Below are 20,359 nucleotides of genomic sequence, written 5' to 3' on the forward strand. Positions count from 1 at the left end.
TCCCATGACCTTCCATCAGATTACCTCTGCACTATATGCCGTCTTGACATATCAGTCCCGAAGCCTCCACCTTTATCTGCTACTAAGAGAAACCTCCGTATGATAAATAAAACCAAACTAATGCACGACATCCAAGCTAACCTAACAACTTGCTTACCTCTTACTGTGGGGCGCAGAATGGCCGAGTGGTCTAAAGCACCTCTTCGTTACGGATCACTGCCATCCCACCTCTGTCGGCACCTGTTTTAGTCTCAGATTCAGCCAATGTAGGTATGTGAGAAAACTTGCCAGTAGCTTCTCGTGGGTCGGTGGTTCTTTCCAGGGTTTTCATGGGTTCTTCCTCCACCATTAATACAGGCTGCCATGTATAGCCTATTGTGTGCTGAAAAACGGCATTAAACCCACAACAACAACCTCCTCCTACCGCAGAACAACTTGATAACTGCCTGCGTTCATTGCTCGACAAACTTGCACCAGCTACCAAGTGCAGAGTATCAGTTCAGAAGTGTTTTCCATGGTATAGCAGTGTTAGGGACCAGCTTCGCACTGCTAAAAGAGACCGCCGTAAAGCTGAGAGCCTTTGGCATTCCACCAGACTTGCTATTCATAATCAAATCTATGAAACCGCTAAGAAGAATGTCACAAATATAGTCCATGCAGCGAAATCAGCCCACTACACTAGTAAGATCTTGGAAAGTTCCAGCTGCAAAGAGCTCTTTGAGATTACTAACAAGCTAATGTCACAGAACAAATCTACACCACATGCAACTACCTTCTCTGCAGTCGACCTTCCAGACATGTTTGCATATTTCTTCTGTGACAAAGTACAAACCATTAGAGATAAGCTTGATGCCACAATTTCAATTGACTTGTAATCACCATACAGTTGGGATACAGAATTTCAGCGGCAACCATTAGCAGGATTTGTACCAGTCTCTATGGATTTCGTATGTACAATCCTGATGAAGAGTGCACCAAAGTCATGTGAACTTGATCCAATTCCAACATCACTGCTGCTTGAATGCTTAGATCCAGTATTGCCTTCACTAACTGATGTTATTAATACCTTTCTCTCATCTGGGGAATTCCCATCATTTTTCAAAACTGCCATTGTAAAGCCTCTGCTGAAGAAACCAACACAAGACCGTAATTTAAAGAACTACTACCCAGTTTCTAATTTCCCATTCATATAAAAAATCTTAGAAAAGGTTGTTTTATCCCAGCCTGTATCTCATCAAAATGCAAACATTCTTTTTAGCAATGAACAATCTGCATATCGCCCTTGCCACAGTACTGAAAATACTCTTCTAAAAGTAGTCAGTGACATTCTCTCAGGGTTGGATAGTGGGAAGTTTACAGTCCTCACCCTCCTTGATTTGTCTGCAGCATTTGACACAATAGACCATGATATATTACTTCACTGTCTCCAGCATGTATTTGGCATTCATGATACAGCCTTACTGTGGCTCAAGTCCTACGTGGTCAACAGGACACAAATTGTATCTGCAAATGGAATACACTCCAGCCCAGTTGATCTATGATGTGGTGTTCCACAGGGGTCTGTTTTTGGACCTGTTCTCTTCATTCTGCACACTCATTCGTTCTCAAGTGTCATAGATCATCATCCAGTGTCTCACCAATTGTATGCTGATGACACCCAAATATACAAATCTATCCACCCATCTGAAGTTGATGCTACCATCCAAGGTGTAGAGAGGTGCATTTCTGATGTGCAGTTATGGATGACATGTAACAAGCTGCAGATGAATGATGATAAAACTGAGGCCATTCTGATCACAACAAAGACTTTCTCATTCACATCCTTTACCTAAGACAATAAATATCAGCAACACCAACATCAGATTCACACAATCAGTATGAAACCTAGGTGTTACTCTGGACAGTACTCTTACATTGCACCAACATGTCATGAACATATGCTAGGCTGCATTTCTTGAGCTGAGACGCATCAGCTCAATTCACAAATATTCAGTTGTTGCCACTAAAACACTTATGTGTTCGTTAGTACTTTCAAGACTGGACTATTGTAAATCAATTGTCTGGTTCATATCAATATCTGCTCCAGAAACCTCAAAACACAGCAAAGTGATTGGTGTATTTTGAGTTACTGTTCCACAGAGCAGTCTGTAAATAAAGGAAAGCTGATATAAAATGGATGCATTTTGACATCAAATATCTTTATTTATAAAATGACATCATGGAAATTATGATTGATACGTCACTTAGTTCTATCAGTTGAGACCAGTTTATTCTGTGAACAAGTTAAAGTTTTAACCACTCTTGTATATGGGGTGGATTATGTTACAGATATACTGCCCACCCCGACCCCATGCCACTTTCAGTTCACCCTTAGTTTTATTTGTTGTTTGGGGTGGTTAACACCGCTTTTTAGCACATTATAGGCCATTCATTGCATAACTAGTGCCTGTGGGGTAAATTGGCCATATTCATACATGACCTATTTTCCCAGTTCTCATTTGGAATTCAGTTTGTAAAATGGCCACTAAAATTTTGATAGTAATAGTAAAAACAAAAAGTTCCAGAAGGCATGGAAATTTTTTCCCATAAATGCAGCCAATTAGTAAAGGGAATACTTTGCAGTAATTGCATCTGCACATTTAGACCAATCAAAATAACTATGTCATGTTAAACATATTAAACTGCATGCTCTGTACGTAAAGTGTACGAACTGTGTGATTAGAGTTTATGGCAACTTGTTTCTTCCATGGAAAGTGCATGGAAACTTTTTCCCTTATATCTGCATAAGTATGTATTTTTTTAATCAACCTATCTATACAAAGATTCATAATTAAGGGCATTTTGTTGTAATCTCGAACAACCCTTTTCTGTAATTAAACTTTCTTCATATGCAGTCAAGTAGAGTACACTTAAAATTTTTATCATGTAAATTTCAGTGACAGATGAGTTGTATAAATAAAGAATTCTGCATGACAGTCAGAGAGACTCTTAGAAGCTAGATTGTCTTCCCTTTGAAGGCATACAAGATTAAGGGGTGTGTTTTTACTGACTGGTTTCATATTAAGGACATCACACCACTCTCTGCCTCCAATCCCCAGTTGGTGAACTTCCTTTTCTAATGTGAAAAGAAAAAGCTTGCCTGTATCAGAATCAAGGGATACGGCGCCATGATTTCAGACGTGTTTAGACATGGAAGAGATATTGGCCACATCAAAGATCTTTCTTGCTGTTTTTGACATGGCCCTATTTGCTGACCTTGTTTCTGAAATGGGACTGCTTCTGGGTTTTGACATGGCTTAGCTCTTCCAAATTTGAGACCCTGTCTTGCAACGTTGCTGATGCTATTCTCAGCTCAGACAGGATCAGGTGCAACTTGTGTAGATTTCACCTCACAAAATATGAGCAATTTTGACAAGCTCAGCCTTTGAACATTTTGTGCGAATTTGAGACTTGCGGTCATTTTCTATAGGCTTGTATTTATTTGACAACTTAGTAGAGGAAAATGCTAAATATTATCAGTTCTCTGGTTGCTATCCATCCAGTTACCACACCTCATTGATGAGAACACCACTGCAATCCTGGGCATGGCCTTAAAACTTGCAGGATTCACCCGAGAATCTTGTATACACAAGGTTGTATCTTAGTGAAATGCCATAGGGATCACCCTTGCATGAATATAAATGCATACTTTTGTTCTGCTGCTTTCATGTCAGAAGTTCATCCTTCAGTCTAGCAGATTTTGTGCTCCAAAAAGGTGATTTGTGTAGGTGTTGGATAATTATAATTATCTCCATTCCTATTCTCTTTGTCTTAATATGATAGGGTATTGTATTTGACAACAAAAGGAAATGTATGCAGTAAATTGTTACTCCAATCACATTACTATTAATACCTCCCACTGTTCCCACAAATTAGAGTAGCCTTACAGGTTTTGCTCAGACTTAAGTTTGTAAACATCTGGATCCAGTATACAGTTGGTCACTTGATGAGGGTAAAGGGAATTAATCTGTAATAATTAATTACCTTCTTCTGTTTGGTGTATAGATGGGAAGATTTTTGTGTGTGTCTTTCAGTGATTTTGGATTTGGAGGTAGCAGATGTTATTTCCTAATATTAATCTAATCTGGCTAGTATTTTCAGAGGAACATAGTTCACTAAAATATTTCCTCTTCACTAAAATATTTCCTCTTGTATAATTCTTAATTAAGGGAGACTTGCACACACGCACACACAGACAATTTAGGGAGAGGGACAGGCATTGCTCACAGATTGATTTTAGGAGTTGATGGAAATATTCAGATTGTTTTTACCCATTTTGCCCTTATTGAAACTTTTTTTGCATCCTATTTATATTTCTTTACCTGACATATAGGCTGATGACTTGCCAAAAGATCTGCTGTTAAAAGCAAAGCAGCTGGGATTTTCAGATGAGCAGATAGCTAAAGCAATCAACAGGTAATCAGTTTTTTTACTGCATTGGTCAGGCATTCTATGAATACCGAAATCCAATTTATGATACTTTCAGAGTTACCTACCTATATGATATTGGCTAAAGCTTCACAATTTTCAGAGGTAACTTATACCATTAAGATTTTCATTCCTTCCATTCTTCAGGAAAGATCATAAATTCTGTTCCAGAATTGTTTTCATTTGGATCTGCTATTAATATTGGAACAACACAGCCATTTCCGTGAAGTTGTGAAATAACCTCAGAAGACCTTGTAGGAATATGCATCGTTTTGATGTGTTTGGTGATTTGCCTTTGCCAGAGCAGACCACATATGTTGCAACAAGAAAGGCCAAGATTGTTCTGGTTATGACTTTGTCCATCTGCCACCATATTATACCATGACAGAAACCAAAGTAGCTCAGAATAGAATTCTCAATGGCGATGAATTGCATCTGAGATTTCATTCTCGACTTGACAATAAAGGTATTTGTTTTTAGACTTGATGGAAAAGGCTGAGGATGCTCCAACTGCCAGTATTAGTGTAACCAAATATGGCGACAAAGAAGAAACTCACATTCTCTTGAAACTGTTGAGCTACCAAGAAAGATTACATGAAAAAATGGGCACAGAAGTTCAAGTCAGAATATGCTTAACGTTTCCCTGTTATCCAGAGATCGGCTAAAGGTGAAACCTTCGCTTTTTGTAATACATATAGTCAGTATTTCATCATAGCACACAAAGAGTGAATGACAGTTTGTTGTTGTTATAGGGTTTAGCACCATTTTTCAGCACAGGATAGGCTGTACATGGCAGCCAGTATAAATGGTGGAGGAAGAACCCGGGAAAACCCTGGGAAGAACCATCAACCCACGAGAAGCTACTGGCAACCTTTCACACGTACCCACATTGGCCAAACCCAAGGGAAGGACAGTTGTAAAAAGCATGTTTCCATCAAGACCCAAAGATTTAGGTGCGTCGCAAAGTTTGTCAATGAAAACTCATCATTCTTTGAGCCCAGAAAGAATTCTGAGACTTAGATGTTGTGTTACGAATGCAGAAACTCTTTAATGAATTATTGTGGAGCATAATCTGCAAATAAGCGTGGCAGTTTATGTAAGCAAGATATTTGTCAAAATGTTCCCTGACCATAAAATTACTGCCAAATACAGCTGTGCAGGGAGCAAAACTTTAGCAATAGTAAATGAACTTTCTTTAATAAAAAAGGAAAATATTGTTGACAATATAAAATGCAAAGCCTCTTCTTTTGCCACAGAGGGAAATAGTGACTTGGTCTTACAGCAGTATCCAGTTCTGGTAAGATTTTTAAACAACGAAGGGCAAGCTATTTCTAGGATACTGTCTGTGCCTGTTTGTGAAGAGAATGCCACTGGAGAAAATTTATTTAAATTGATTCTGAAATGAAATTGTCTCTTCCTTGTAATAGTATAATTTCACCTGGATGTGAGAATGCTAATGTGATGATTGGAAAAAACAAAGGAATACTTAGATATATCTTATATAAACAGCCAAAATTGTATTGCTCTGGTTGCCCATGATATTTGATTCACTTGGCAGCAGAAAAGGCTTATGTCAAACTTCATGCCAAAGTGGTTTATCTTATTGATATTTTTGACTACTTAGATAAAAGATCCACTTGGAAGGATTATCCAAAGTTCTATCAGGAATTTCACAGCAAAGAAAATTGAAAAATGGTCAAACATGCATGTACTCGTTTATCACCAGACAAGTGTCTGAATTGTCTCTTGGACCATTGGGTCCCCTTGAAGGATTTTTGCACAAATGAAAAGAAATCGTATGCAAATTATTGTGTAGCCAAAAGAAAGGAGCATTGAAGAAAGACCAGACATCTTGTCCATTAATAGTTAGGGTTTGTCTATAACTTCTTAGTATTTCATGCCCATCCTTACTATTTTTTGTTTTCTGCTATTAAATATATTGAGGTATCCATTACTTTCTTTTCAGTTGAAAACTGAATTATATTTTAATGAGCTAATTTCATTGGATCATGGGATTTCTTCTAAATGATTCCATTGTCATAGATATGAAAAATGCACATGGACAGAATTGTGCATTTTTTTTATTCATTGATGCTACAGACCAGTGATATAATCATGTGTGAACAAATTAATAAATGACAAAAAAAGGCTAAAAAATAAACTTCATACAGATTTCTCATGTATGCGTCGATTTAGAATTTGTTTACTCTTTATTATAGCACAAGTTTTGTTGTAAGGACTGCACGTATCAACAAAGGAATCAAGCCATATGTCAAACGTATTGATACAGTGGCTGCTGAGTGGCCTGCCCAGACAAATTACCTTTATCTAACATACAATGGCACAGAACATGACATTGTATTCCCAGGAGGGTATGTCATGGTGATCGGCTCTGGAGTCTACCGTATTGGAAGTAGTGTGGAGTTTGACTGGTGTTGTGTTATCTGCATACAACAATTGAGACAGGTATGGTTTAGCAAGCTCATGCAAGAATATTCTGAATTAATGTAGAACTATCAATTCATGAGTGCTTTTTCTCAGGTTATGATAAACGTTTGTTACCTTTCCTGTGATTGTCAACATTGGATATGTATAAAATGAAGTAATGGAAGGATCCCATAAAACTTGATTAGTCTTTGCAGGGTTATTGAGATAACATGAAATTTATGTTGTAATTTTATCCAATTCGTCCCTTGTGCTGATGAACTCATTGCATGATGGGGAGTTGTCTAATTGCATGCCATGCTTCTTAACTGTGGGGAAAAAAATTAGCATGTGCTTATTATTTTTCACTTTTATTTCACAGATGGGATACAAAACAATCATGGTGAACTACAACCCAGAAACTGTAAGCACAGATTATGACATGTGTGACCGGCTTTACTTTGATGAGATTTCATTTGAGGTATTTTATACTAAAATATCTTTGTTTATAAAATAGAATTGAAAACTTTATATCAATTAATCAATATGTATGTTATTATTTTTAGAGTATCCTAAGGTCTAACTGGGAGGGGTGGAACATGCATACACTAGAGAATCCAAATTAAGTACTAGAATTTTTCTGGGACTTGTTTGTTTATCCTAACAGGAAAATCACTTGGGCTTTGAAACCATCTATTATAATTTAACTAAGATGTAAAAGTTGTACAATGGTTTTCAAAAGCTCACCGTATTTTTGCGTGATGCATGGCATACATCTTATAGGTGAACTAAGTAATACATAAGATAAATACATGTCAGCACTCTGCAGCAGGTATTTCAGTAATTTAGCTAGTTAGAAGAATAGGAATACAATTACAACCCTTTTTTGTACAGGTATTGTTCAGGTCATCATCAGCTTTTGAATAAGAAATACTTTTTTGAACAAAGTATCTAAAACAGCATTAATACCACTAGTGAAGTAATACATTTTGAACATAGACTGGAAAGTGCATGTGAATGAATTCGTTTCACATGGTGTTCTTTTCAAAATCTTGCGATTGAGTAGACTCTAGTTGTTGTTTTTCTGTTAGCTTTAGCCTTTTAAATTCCAATAAACATTTTCCAAGTTGAATATCACGTTCATTGTTACATGGATTTTTATGGTACTAATTTCTCAGGTGATTTTTCAATTTTAAATTGACTTTGCTTTTTGTGTTCACTGACTTCCATCAAGGAAATTTGGAAAGATGACTAAACGTGGTTTTAAGATGTTAAAAAGGTTAATTATAGTAAGTCACCTTACTAAACTAGTAGTCAAAAATAGCTTCAAATGTCATTCTCTGTGTCATTAATTTAGCAGTGATAAAGAGTCTTTATATCTGGTTTGTTTCTTGTCTATTTTTTCCAACTCTTTTTTGCAGTTAATTTTTGCAGAATATCATTTTATGTGCCATTTACAATAGCTAGGTTCATTTTCTTTTTGTATTGTGTATTTACTATTGTTGTTTTCACTATGGCCCAATTCTGTTTACAACTGTTTGTCTATTTCTCCATCAAGTACATTACCCATCACATTATTATCAATCTGCCCCACTTTTCCCTGCAAATGCAAGCATCCCGCAACACGTTTCACTAGAGTTTAAATGGTCAGCATCTGCAAAGAAGGTGGTTACCTGTGGGAAAGAAGAGTTAATCTGGAATGGTTACTTCACTTCATTTAGATAGAAAAACATTTTTTCATCTTTCAGGCAAATTGAGATTAGAGCTGATTTTCCTAATGTTCATGTGATCAGGTATTTTCAGAGAAACAATCTTTACAAAATATTTCCTTTCTTTGTTGCTTAAGTGAAATTTAAAAAAAATGCAGATTGACATATATTGAGTATCTTTTTTTTTCTGTACATATTTGGGCTGATTTTTCATAGACACCAGTATTTTTTTTTCATTCATTGTAATATTTTTGACATTGTTTATTAAAAAGTATTTGTGCACTAATGTTTTCAGACCCAATTGTAGTGCTATAGTAAGGTAAGAGACTGACTAATAATGCTTTGAAAAAGTGCAAGAATGACCTGCATATCATTGAAAGTAGCCACAACAAGTTACATATATGCATCAAAATTGCCAACATTTCAGAGAAGCACCCCCACTTTCATGAGATTACTAACACTGATGCAAATTGTTTCAAAAACTGTACTACTCACTTGAGAACACATCTGAACCGTAGAAGCATTTGAAGACTATGTAACATTTTATTAAGAGAAAACTGATAAAAGTCAAATCCTTTATTTGAAAAAAATACCATTAAAACCAAATGAATTAAAGAACCTTTATTTCATTTGTTTTAATTGTTTGTTTTTTTTAAAGATGACAAACACTGTGACCCGTTTGTGTTATATTTGCATGCAGATTTTCCTGAGCAATAAATAATGGTAAGAGAATACAACTTTTACTTGTGTGTAGATTTGTTTTTCAGTGTGCTTGTATTTTCCTGATTTACTGAAAAAACACTAAAAGCAAGTAATCCCAGTGTTAATTTATTAATGTACATGTAAATTGCATTTACATTGCTGTGTGGCTTTATAACATGTTACATTACATCTTGTACATTACTTGGGCATGGAGTTTTCATCAGTTTATATACTTTTGGACAGAAAAAGTGATAATCTTCTTCCACCTGAAACAATGGAGACTGAAAGCAATAACCTGTGTGCTGGACACTATGCTGGTGTGCTTTGTGTGCAGTATGCACCTTCAGTGCATATTTTTTGCATAGAGGAGGTGGTGATTATGATCTCGCATTTGAAAATCCTGTATGTGAAATTGATTTAATAGAGGCTCAAGATCAAATTTAGGAAGTAAATTTTGATAATGATATTGCTCCAAGTGAAGTTACTAGTGTTTCATGCTATGTTCTTATCTTTGTTCAGAGGTATCAAGAAGAGTCATTTGAATTAATTTCAAGAAGCATCTGTAGAATTTAGCAAACGAGAACCACTTTGTTATATAATTCTAGATGGTAATTCAGTCCTAATCTGGAGTAAAGTAGATTTTGTGTGATTTGGATTATTAACGTTGCTTTAAAAATTTTCCAGTCAAATCACTATGTCAACATTGTGACAGCTTATAGTGATGTCTAGAATGGAGCAGCATGCAACAGACATGTAGCATCATGTCCAACCCATGTCACATTATCCTGACACCAGGCCGACCAGTCCTAACACTAACCTCTTAATGCTGAGTGCCAGCAAGGCCGCTGCTGGTACCATTGGTATGGCTCACTGGGGTTCGAAACCATGACCCCCTGCTTGCGAGGTGGACGTTCTAACCACTTAAGTCACTGGAATGGTTTGTTCAGTTTTTGTGCACACCAGATTCCGGTGTAAACATAATGCATAATTGCTCCATTTGGAACTTGTGCACCTAATACAGACCTGCCAACTCTTACAATTTTGCCATAAGTCTTACACAAATTACCTTTAAAATACGAACTTAAGGCATGCTAGCAAAAACTAAAGAAAATGATCGTTGCCAGAAAAATCCGGATAATTGGTTCATCATTTGGATCCAGGTTTCATCTTAGAATTAGTAAAATTAGTCAGGGAACCAGACTAACTTTACAGCAGCACCACAGACGCTTTCAACTGCACCTATTTGTTCATGCAAAGCATCTGCATGACTAAACTGTTGGTTATAGAATTTTAAAAAATGGCCTCCAGAATGGGATGCATGTTTAAGACGGAAGGGACAATAAGTTTCTAGAAAAGTGTTAATAATCAACACAGAAGAATAAAAAGGAGTCTTCAGATCCTTATGAATGAAAGGTGGAAAGGACGTTTATTCGACATCACATGCCAGTTTGAGTATGTCTCATGGCGGGAGATATGATTGCCGTCGTCATGTCAAATGGAAAAGAATTTCCAAAAATTATGTCAAGCTGAGAGATACCAACAAGCCATTGAACTGCATAGGGTTTGGAACTTTGGAATCAGAGTTTGTGCAACTGTACTAGTGGGAAATAAAGTCTACATGTACTTTACAAAATTTTCAAGTGAACATAATGTTTATCGTTGATGCATCAAACTTTAAATGACATTTTCCAACTTTACAATAGCAGTTATTGATATTTTGTTACACCTTACTGAAAACTGGTCAATCTTACAGAAAATAATTTGCCTTACTAAGATGGTCTTGTCCGGGTTGGCATGTCTGCTAGTATATGCAGTTTACATAATACCTTATACTTTGATTGAACTGCACTTTTCTTTCATTTGAGAGTCTTGCTATCAAAACAAATCCATCCAGTATATCCATTACTTGAAGTGAAGACCAGTAACATTGTTCTGTTATTGAATTTTGTTTGTTTTTTAACCTTGGTGTACAGTTTGTAATAGCTTACACAAGACCATGAGTAGGCCCTAGAACCATGGTGTATAGATTGTAAATAGCTAACACACCATGTGTAGACTCCCCAAAACCTTGGTGTACAGGTTGTATACAGCTAACACATCATACATAGGGTCCCCAAAACCATGGTGTACAGTTTGTAAACAGCCAACACAACCCCACGAATAGGCCCTAGAACCTTGGTGTACAGATTGTAAACAGCCAACACAACACCATGAGTATGCTCCAAAACCTTGGTGTACAGATTGTAAACAGCTAACATACCATGTGTAGGCTCCCCCAAAACCGTGGTGTACAGATTGTAAACAGCTAACACACCATGTGTAGGCTCCCCAAAACCTTGGTGTACAGATTGTAAATAGCTATTCCATGTTTAGGCTCCTCAAACCTTTGTGTACAGATTGTAAATAACAAACACAACACCATGAGTAGGCCCCAAAACTTGGGTTTTCAGTTTTGTTTCCCTATCCCATTCTTGTTCAGCTAATTGTCTTGTTTTCTTTCTCTATCTCCAGTAATGATATGTTAGAATTAAAAACTTGTATATGAAGTTAATTTGTTTCATATCTTGGTTTTTATTATTTGATATTTGTTTTTATTATTTTACTTAGACACCAGCTTTCACATCTGGAAATAAACATGAAATTTGTATACTGATTTGACCAATCCTGGTATGTTTTTTATCTAGCAATAACAGTATGTTGCCTGCAACAAGATGTTGTCATCTACACCATCCAGATAATTCTGCCAGAATGTCATATTGTTTTGTTATCTGCACCTTTTCAAAGTGTAACCATTCACATACTTTTATGCATAATTATCAAATGTGTTAAATGATTTTTGTGCTAAAAATGGAGTATTTGTGTAATTTACTTGTATTGTAAATATTTTGTTTATCAGGATTGAGCTGGGCATTCATTTTAGCTGCAGGGCAAAATTCTGTAATGGTCTGTATTTTTAAGTTTGAAGAGTGCTGAACTCAGTTATACAGTACTGCTTTTCTTATTGAGCCTCTATTTTTATATTCACATGTAATTCTCTTGATTTCTTTCTCAAAACTATTGACTTCCTCTGAATTGAAACCATTTTATTATCATTGGTCTACACACTCTTTGGATTTAGTGGTACATGTATTTCATTTTCTGTTTCTTCTGTCACTTTGGATTAGTGGTACATGTATTTCATTTTCTGTTTCTTCTGTCACTTTGGATTTAGTGGTACGTGTATTTCATTTTCTGTTTCTTCTGTCACTTTGGATTAGTGGTACATGTATTTCATTTTCTGTTTCTTCTGTCACTTTGGATTAGTGGTACGTGTATTTCATTTTCTGTTTCTTCTGTCACTTTGGATTAGTGGTACGTGTATTTCATTTTCTGTTTCTTCTGTCACTTTGGATTAGTGGTACGTGTATTTCATTTTCTGTTTCTTCTGTCACTTTGGATTAGTGGTACATGTATTTCATTTTCTGTTTCTTCTGTCACTTTGGATTAGTGGTACGTGTATTTCATTTTCTGTTTCTTCTGTCACTTTGGATTAGTGGTACATGTATTTCATTTTCTGTTTCTTCTGTCACTTTGGATTAGTGGTACGTGTATTTCATTTTCTGTTTCTTCTGTCACTTTGGATTAGTGGTACGTGTATTTCATTTTCTGTTTCTTCTGTCACTTTGGATTTAGTGGTACGTGTATTTCATTTTCTGTTTCTTCTGTCACTTTGGATTAGTGGTACGTGTATTTCATTTTCTGTTTCTTCTGTCACTTTGGATTAGTGGTACGTGTATTTCATTTTCTGTTTCTTCTGTCACTTTGGATTAGTGGTACGTGTATTTCATTTTCTGTTTCTTCTGTCACTTTGGATTAGTGGTACGTGTATTTCATTTTCTGTTTCTTCTGTCACTTTGGATTAGTGGTACATGTATTTCATTTTCTGTTTCTTCTGTCACTTTGGATTAGTTGTACGTGTATTTCATTTTCTGTTTCTTCTGTCACTTTGGATTTAGTGGTACATGTATTTCATTTTCTGTTTCTTCTGTCACTTTGGATTAGTGGTACGTGTATTTCATTTTCTGTTTCTTCTGTCACTTTGGATTAGTGGTACGTGTATTTCATTTTCTGTTTCTTCTGTCACTTTGGATTAGTGGTACGTGTATTTCATTTTCTGTTTCTTCTGTCACTTCTTTTGGCTGCATTTGTAACATTTTAGAACTAACTAGAACTTTTATTTCACTAGTTCAGTTTCGGTTTCTACAAGATCTCAAATGAAAGAATAGATTGTAATTCCTAAATCATAAATTTATGCACTGGAAGGGTGTTACTGTAGTGGATTTTACTTTTGTTAAGACATAAGTTAGTATTAACTGATTTTTGTTTGGTAATTCTTTGTTATAGAAGGTGCGGGCCTTTGCCAAAATTATACATAGCAAACATTTTGTTAGGAATGAAACTTGTTTTGTTAAGAATGAAACTTTTGTTAAGAATGAAACTTGTTTTGTTAAGAATGAAACTTGTTTTGTTAAGAATGAAACTTGCACAGTTAATGGTATAGTTACGACAGATGAAATGCAGTTTGGTTAAAACTTGATGTTTAAATATTATGATGATATCGTGATGACTGAATAAAAATTTATTGGATTTTTATTACTTTTGTTTTACTCTGAATGTTGTATACCATCTCCTTGTGTTTGTTTTTCAGCTTTGTGATTAAGATGGAATCACTTCATCATTTTCAATGTAATCTTGTTCTCTTTCTTCCACAAATTCTTTTATTATCGTTATATGACATTGTGCATAGTGTAGTAACCATGTGTTTCATGTGTACCTTTTTGTTATGTACTGTTGATATTTTTTCCTTCTGGTTTCATGATCATTAGAAGTTTGCATGCTGTGCATGCCTTGCACGTTTGAATTCAGTTAATCTGTGTGCTGGTATTCTACATCTGTCATATTTTGTGCTGTGTGATGTTTCTGTGTAATGCCTTTTCCTTCCCCTGTCATTGCTGCGGGTGTTAAAAAGCAAATTTGTATGACATGGACAACACATTGTCTGATGCAGCATATGGAAAGTTCACGTCTGGTTATGTTTGACACATTTTTATTTTAATGTTTTGATGCTTTTAGCAGGTCCTCAACTATTAAGATATATTATATCCTTCCATTTTATGAGTACATCCTTTATATCATTGATTATTTTGGTCTTCAGAATCTTTTTAATGTATATATTGTTCATTGTTGTTTTATACATTATTTCCTGTTTGTAATTTATGCAAGACCAAGGAAACTACTTGTCAACTAATCCCAAGTAATTATTGTCTGTGCTATGGAAAACCTGTCCATTTCCCAAACACTGCATATTAAATGCAAATTTTGCACCTTGAGAATAAATATCTTCATTATCTGTCCTTAAAAGGCACTGCTATTCAACATCTAGTGTGCATCAATTATTGAATACTTTAACTTTTATGGACTACTTTTTGTTGGTATTGAACATGTCACTAAGGAAAGCTGATGCTTTGGTCCAAGCCAAGAAAACATTGTTGCAGTTGAAGACATGAGGTTTAAAACTTTAATAAGGGACCCCGAGTGGCCAAGTGGTCTAAAGCGTTCTCCATTATGGATCACTGCCATCTCACCTCTGTCTGTGTGGGTTCGAGTCTCGGATTTGGCTAATGTGGGTATGTGAGAAAGCTTGCCAGTAGCTTCTCGTGGGTTGGTGGTTCTTTCTGTTTTTTTTCCGGGTTCTTCCTCCACCATTAATACTGGCCGCCATGTATAGCCTATCGTGTACTCAAAATGACGTTAAACCTTACAGCAACAACAAACTTTAATAAATGGCTTGTTTGATAACTATATACTACAAGACCACATTCGTAAACTAATCAGTAAGCTGCAGTTTCACACCTAACCCTCAACTTTTTAAATCTATTTGCACTTGCAGTGACATTTCTCAGGAATCAAGATCTAATTTTAATGTGGAGAAATTTTTATTTTCATGATACATATATCTTTATGACAGATACCTTTTGGTAAATGTCAAAGCTTAGTTGTTGCTCATCTACTCAGACAATACAGTGTTGTGCTTGCTTTTGTGGTAGTGTCATGCCCAAGCAAAGATGACAAAATATTTCTATATGTAAGCATGTAATTACTTTTCATTATAATATTTCTACATGTAATTATTTTTCACTATAATATTTCTACATGTATGTAATTACTTTTCACAAGACAAATGTTGCTAACTTGCATTTAAAAAAGCATTTAAGTGCATCTGACAGTTTCCATGATGCATCTGTATTAACCTCCAGCCACCTATCATACCCTTGAAATATGCCTCGTAAGCAAAACTTACTAGAATGGAGATTTGAGTAAAATGGATTTCTTAGTACAGAAGTTAATGGAAACTGTGGAGATATCTAGAAAATTTTCACATGAAAGTTTGCAGTATTTCTCATGATTAAAGTAATTACATAATTGTTGGAATATTTTCTGGCATCATCACTATGGCATGACAATGTTTAAAAAATCGGCACAATCTTTAAACTGTCAGTGGGTTTGTCAGAGTTTAAAACTGTTTGACCAATCAAAAATCCACAAAATGTTGGCATTTTCTATCTCTTCTCACACATAAAACTTAAAATATTTGACAGATCATTTAAAAGACTTTTTCAGTACATTAAAATGGCTCCTAGATTGCTAAGTAAATATCGCTGTAAATGTAAACACAAATAATAAATTGAGTGCTTGGTGTGAAACTGGAATTTCTCATATCACAATGTATCTGAGGTGATGTATATTAGACAGGGTTTTAAGCTTGACATCTTAATCTTGTCATACCAATGTTTTGCTTTTGAACCCACTTTAGTATCAAACTTGCCTAGGGTACCTTTTATTTTAAACTAAGTAAAATTAGTGGAGAGAGAAATGTACTGTATTGAGTAAAATGATGCTAGGGTTGAGTATTTGTTGCAGGTCCCACATCCCAGGAAGCAGTGCTGGAAAATGTTTTTTGGAACCCAGTTTTTTACCCTCTATTTCCTGCCCTTACTTGCTTGATTTCACTTTTTCCTCTGTAAAGTTAGGAAGTTGGCCTCATCCAGAGATTGTTTTTTTTTGTATTTTGATGTTCTTTTTCACCATGATTTAATTTAGATGTTCCAAAAGGATCAGTTGTGGAAAAAAAATCAAATAGATACATGCTTTTGATCAGTTTTATACCTTGATTTAGCAGAAGTCATATCTTTTGATATGTGATGGGTATGCTTTGTTAGCTTCAATAAGATGTCATACCATTGTCTGATTTCATATGGAGTGAAATACTTCCATGATTATATATTTAAGATTCCACTACAGTTTTCATACGCTTGCATGTCATCAATATCTATTTGCAACTGTTAATCCAAGTGAGTAACATGCACTTCTTGCTTCAAAATGATTTACTTCTGCATTATGGTAGGTTGTTTGGTATTCCATTATTTCAGAGTATTTTCTTTGTGATCCCATATAATTTTTTCTCACAATTGAGGGACATTTGTGTAATAACTTGACTTTGAACATTGTAAAATATGTTGTAAATACTGATCTTTGTGAACTGTTGAAAATGGTATAATAACATACAGAGAATATGTTGATACATTGGCTTGAGTATTTATCAACATGTCTACAGGACATCCATCTAAAATGGGTACTTCAGTTTTCAACAGTTCCCAGTGTTCAGTCATTTCAAATGTATGAATGGTTTCACTTGCTATTTTATATCAACAACAGCTAATTCATATAATCTATATATCTATTGCTGGTATTAAAATTCAAAGTGATCATGAGCATATTGAGTTTGCAAACATGTCACTGGCATCAGATGGTACTGAATAATGACTTAAAGCAGCAATCATTAACAAAAAGTTCATAGAAGTACTATAACTTAAATAGCAGTACATCTTTTTATGATTAATATAACAAAAGTCGGCATTTGCATTCTCTTGAATGTTGTTTTTAATGCAGCCTAGTTAGACCAGTTTTATACCATCCCTGCATGTTAACATACATTAGCTGTTGGTATTGACATTATTGCTTTTCCCTCACCATTACGGATCACTGCCATCTCACCTCTGTCTGCGTGGGTTCGAGTCCAAGGCTTGGCTAGCGTGGGTACATGGGAAAGCCTGCCAGTAGCTTCTCATGGGTTGGTGGTTCTTCCCTGGATTTTCCAGGGTTCTTCCTCCACCAGTTATACTGGCCGCCATGTATGGCCTATCTTGTGCTAAAAAATGGCGTTAAACCCTAGAACAACAACAACAACAACATTATTGCTTTTATGAAAACTCGTGAAATATCTTTCACATCTCTGAAAAGTATTGAATTCAATAGCATACCATTTTTACATTATTTGTGTTGTGTGAATAATTTTCAGATTAATATTATTCATATATATATCAAAGAAACTAATAATGTGCATTTTTGATCCAGAGACTTTAGCAGTTTATTGTTTTGTTCATTCTTTTGAAGCATCTTCATATCAGACTGTATGGTGTTAGTAGGGACTGGATGAGTGGTCTAGGATTGGATAGACGTGTTTATTTGTTATCAGTAAAGATATCATATTTTTCACTCCCAAAAATTAATACCAATTTTTGATAATATTATAAGTCATTTTGTCATTACCTTCATACATTATTCTGGGTTTCTCTGTAAGGCCAAAAACATATGGAGTTGAGGGGACTAAAAGGCATGCTGCCCATCATAATTAGATGAAAATATACTTCAAATGCATTAAGAAAAATTTCACAAAAATTTAAGACTTTTTAGTTGTTTTTATTTCTTTTTTATCAGTGGAGATGGTGATATGCACATCTACTTAAAAATATGCCACAAACACACAAATATACCACAAACACACAAATATACCACAAACACACAAATATACCACAAACGCATTAGTAGTATGTGAAGTAAAATCATGAAATAAAAAAGAATTGACTTCATGTGCCCACCACTTACATCAAAAGTAAAAGTAATTATTTCTTATGTAAAAATGAAACTCAAATCCGGCTAACGATGTGCTTCCTCACATCGAAAATGAACAGGAGTTAGACTACAAGGTAGGCTACAGTTTGTACATAAAGCTCAAAAAAGAGTTGGGTAGGGGATGCAATTATTTGTATTTCAGAAATTGTTTAAAGTCTTAAAAATTAGAGCAAAAAGGTGTGGGAAAAAGTTTTTAACCTGGTTTTTATTGCCGTTTTCAGACTGTCATGGACATTTACAGTCTGGAGAATCCCAAGGGCATCATTTTATCTGTAGGGGGACAGATCCCAAACAACATAGCCATGCCTCTACACAGACAAGAGGTGAGTAGTGAATAGAAGTTGGTGAAAGTTCGTCAAAACTGCCTTAAAACATATTTAGATACTTTTTTTTTTACATATTGTCCGCGTCAAGTCAGACAACTGCCATGATATGATGATATCATAATTGGGGGTTATATGTATCTGCAGACTTGATTTCAGTGGATTAAAACAAGAAATAAAATTTGCCGATAATATACAACTATTTTTGAAGTTATATTTTTTTAAAATGGTAAATCCAGTGCTGTGTTTTCAGTTTTAGTTCTACTGGTGACCAGAAGAGTTTATGGGATGGTCTGTTGTCTGTTTGTTAGCACAAGGTGTCTCTGGTCCACCAAAACTACAATGAGGAATGCCTGGAAATGTTGCATAGCAATTCATCCCATTGTCTAATTGGTCCTAGATGAAAATGGTATTACTCTGTTGAAATCATTTTTTTGCTACTCTTGCTAAATGGAAAGTCATATTGATGTCAGATTTACACCAGAAGGCTTCTTGTCATGTCCAGTTGGTCCTAAATGAAATTGTTGCTGATTCAATGTCCAATATGTGGCTATCTTGAAAATCTATTTATCCTTACTCTTGAATGGATGGTCATCCCATCATAGAATTTTCCCAGAAATACTTGTAATATTTAGTTGAGCCTAAAGGAAAATGGGGTCAACCCAATGCCAGATATGGTTGCCTCGGCAGCCATCTTGAAAATCTTGTTATTGCTACTTCTGCTAAGCAGAAAGTAATATTGCCATGCTGTTATACCAGAAGACTGCTTCTATATCCTGTATACTTTGCCTTAAATGAAAATGTTGCTTTTTCCACAACAAATAGCTCTGCCAGAGTGGTATTCTTATAAATCTTGTCAGTATTCCACTTGGATGGTGAAAATGGTCATATCAAATGGGTTTTTTATTTTTACAAACTGATTTGTGATGTCCGCAGACCTGCCAAGTCTTACCATTTAGCTGTAAGTCTTACGAAAATTACCCTTAAAATATGGACCTAACGCCATGCAAGCAAAAACTACAGAAATATTATTGTGGTGGAAAAATCCAGATAATTGATTCATCCATGTTTTTTTAAATCCGGGTTTCATCTTAGAATTAGTGAAATTAGCCAGGGAACCAGACTAACTTTACAGCAGCATCCCATGCGCTTTAAACTGCACATATTTGTTCATGCGAAGCATCTGCATGATCAAACTTTTGATTATATAATTTTTTTTTGGTGGCATCCAGGAAGCGAAGCATGTTTAAGAAGAAAGGGAAAATAAGCTTACAGAAAAGTGGTAATAATCCACAGAAAAATAAAAAGGAGTATTCAGATTCTTGTGAATAAAAGCTAGAAAGGACACTATTATGTTTATTGGACATCACTTGCAAATTTGATTGTCTAGTGGCAGGAGATATGATTGCCATTGTCATGTGAAATGGAAAAGAATTTCTAAGAATTATATCAAGTTGAGAGATATAAATGCATCAAACTTTTCATTACACTTTCCATCTTTGCAATAGCAGTTATTGATATTTTGTTAACTTTACTGAAAACTGGTCAGTGTTATGAAAACTGTGCCAATTCATCTCCAATATGGCCACTAAAATAGTCAGCTTGGAAATCTTATTGGTACTTCTAGATGGCTAATCATTTTGATTTTGTGCTTATACATAAAGACTTCCTACAATGTTTAGTTGGAACAAATGGAAGTGGTGTCAATGCATTGTTCTAACT

General features: G+C 35.2%; 1 protein-coding gene across 3 annotated transcripts in view; it reads left to right on the forward strand.

The window, feature by feature from the left end:
- The window catches only part of LOC149774485 (multifunctional protein CAD-like), a 163,181-nt gene that overhangs the window by 50,106 nt on the left and 92,716 nt on the right, over window positions 1-20,359 (forward strand). For all 3 annotated transcript variants that reach the window (XM_089945160.1, XM_089945159.1, XM_089945161.1), the window contains exons 18-21: window positions 4,373-4,455; window positions 6,687-6,933; window positions 7,274-7,372; window positions 18,536-18,637. In XM_089945160.1, the coding sequence (XP_089801286.1) occupies window positions 4,373-4,455; window positions 6,687-6,933; window positions 7,274-7,372; window positions 18,536-18,637 (531 nt within the window). The remainder of the gene's footprint in view (window positions 1-4,372; window positions 4,456-6,686; window positions 6,934-7,273; window positions 7,373-18,535; window positions 18,638-20,359) is intronic.

The sequence above is a fragment of the Sinohyriopsis cumingii genome, unplaced genomic scaffold (genome assembly GCF_028554795.1).
Source record: "Sinohyriopsis cumingii isolate HCF-2022 unplaced genomic scaffold, ASM2855479v2 utg000229l, whole genome shotgun sequence".
Classification (NCBI taxonomy): domain Eukaryota; kingdom Metazoa; phylum Mollusca; class Bivalvia; order Unionida; family Unionidae; genus Sinohyriopsis; species Sinohyriopsis cumingii.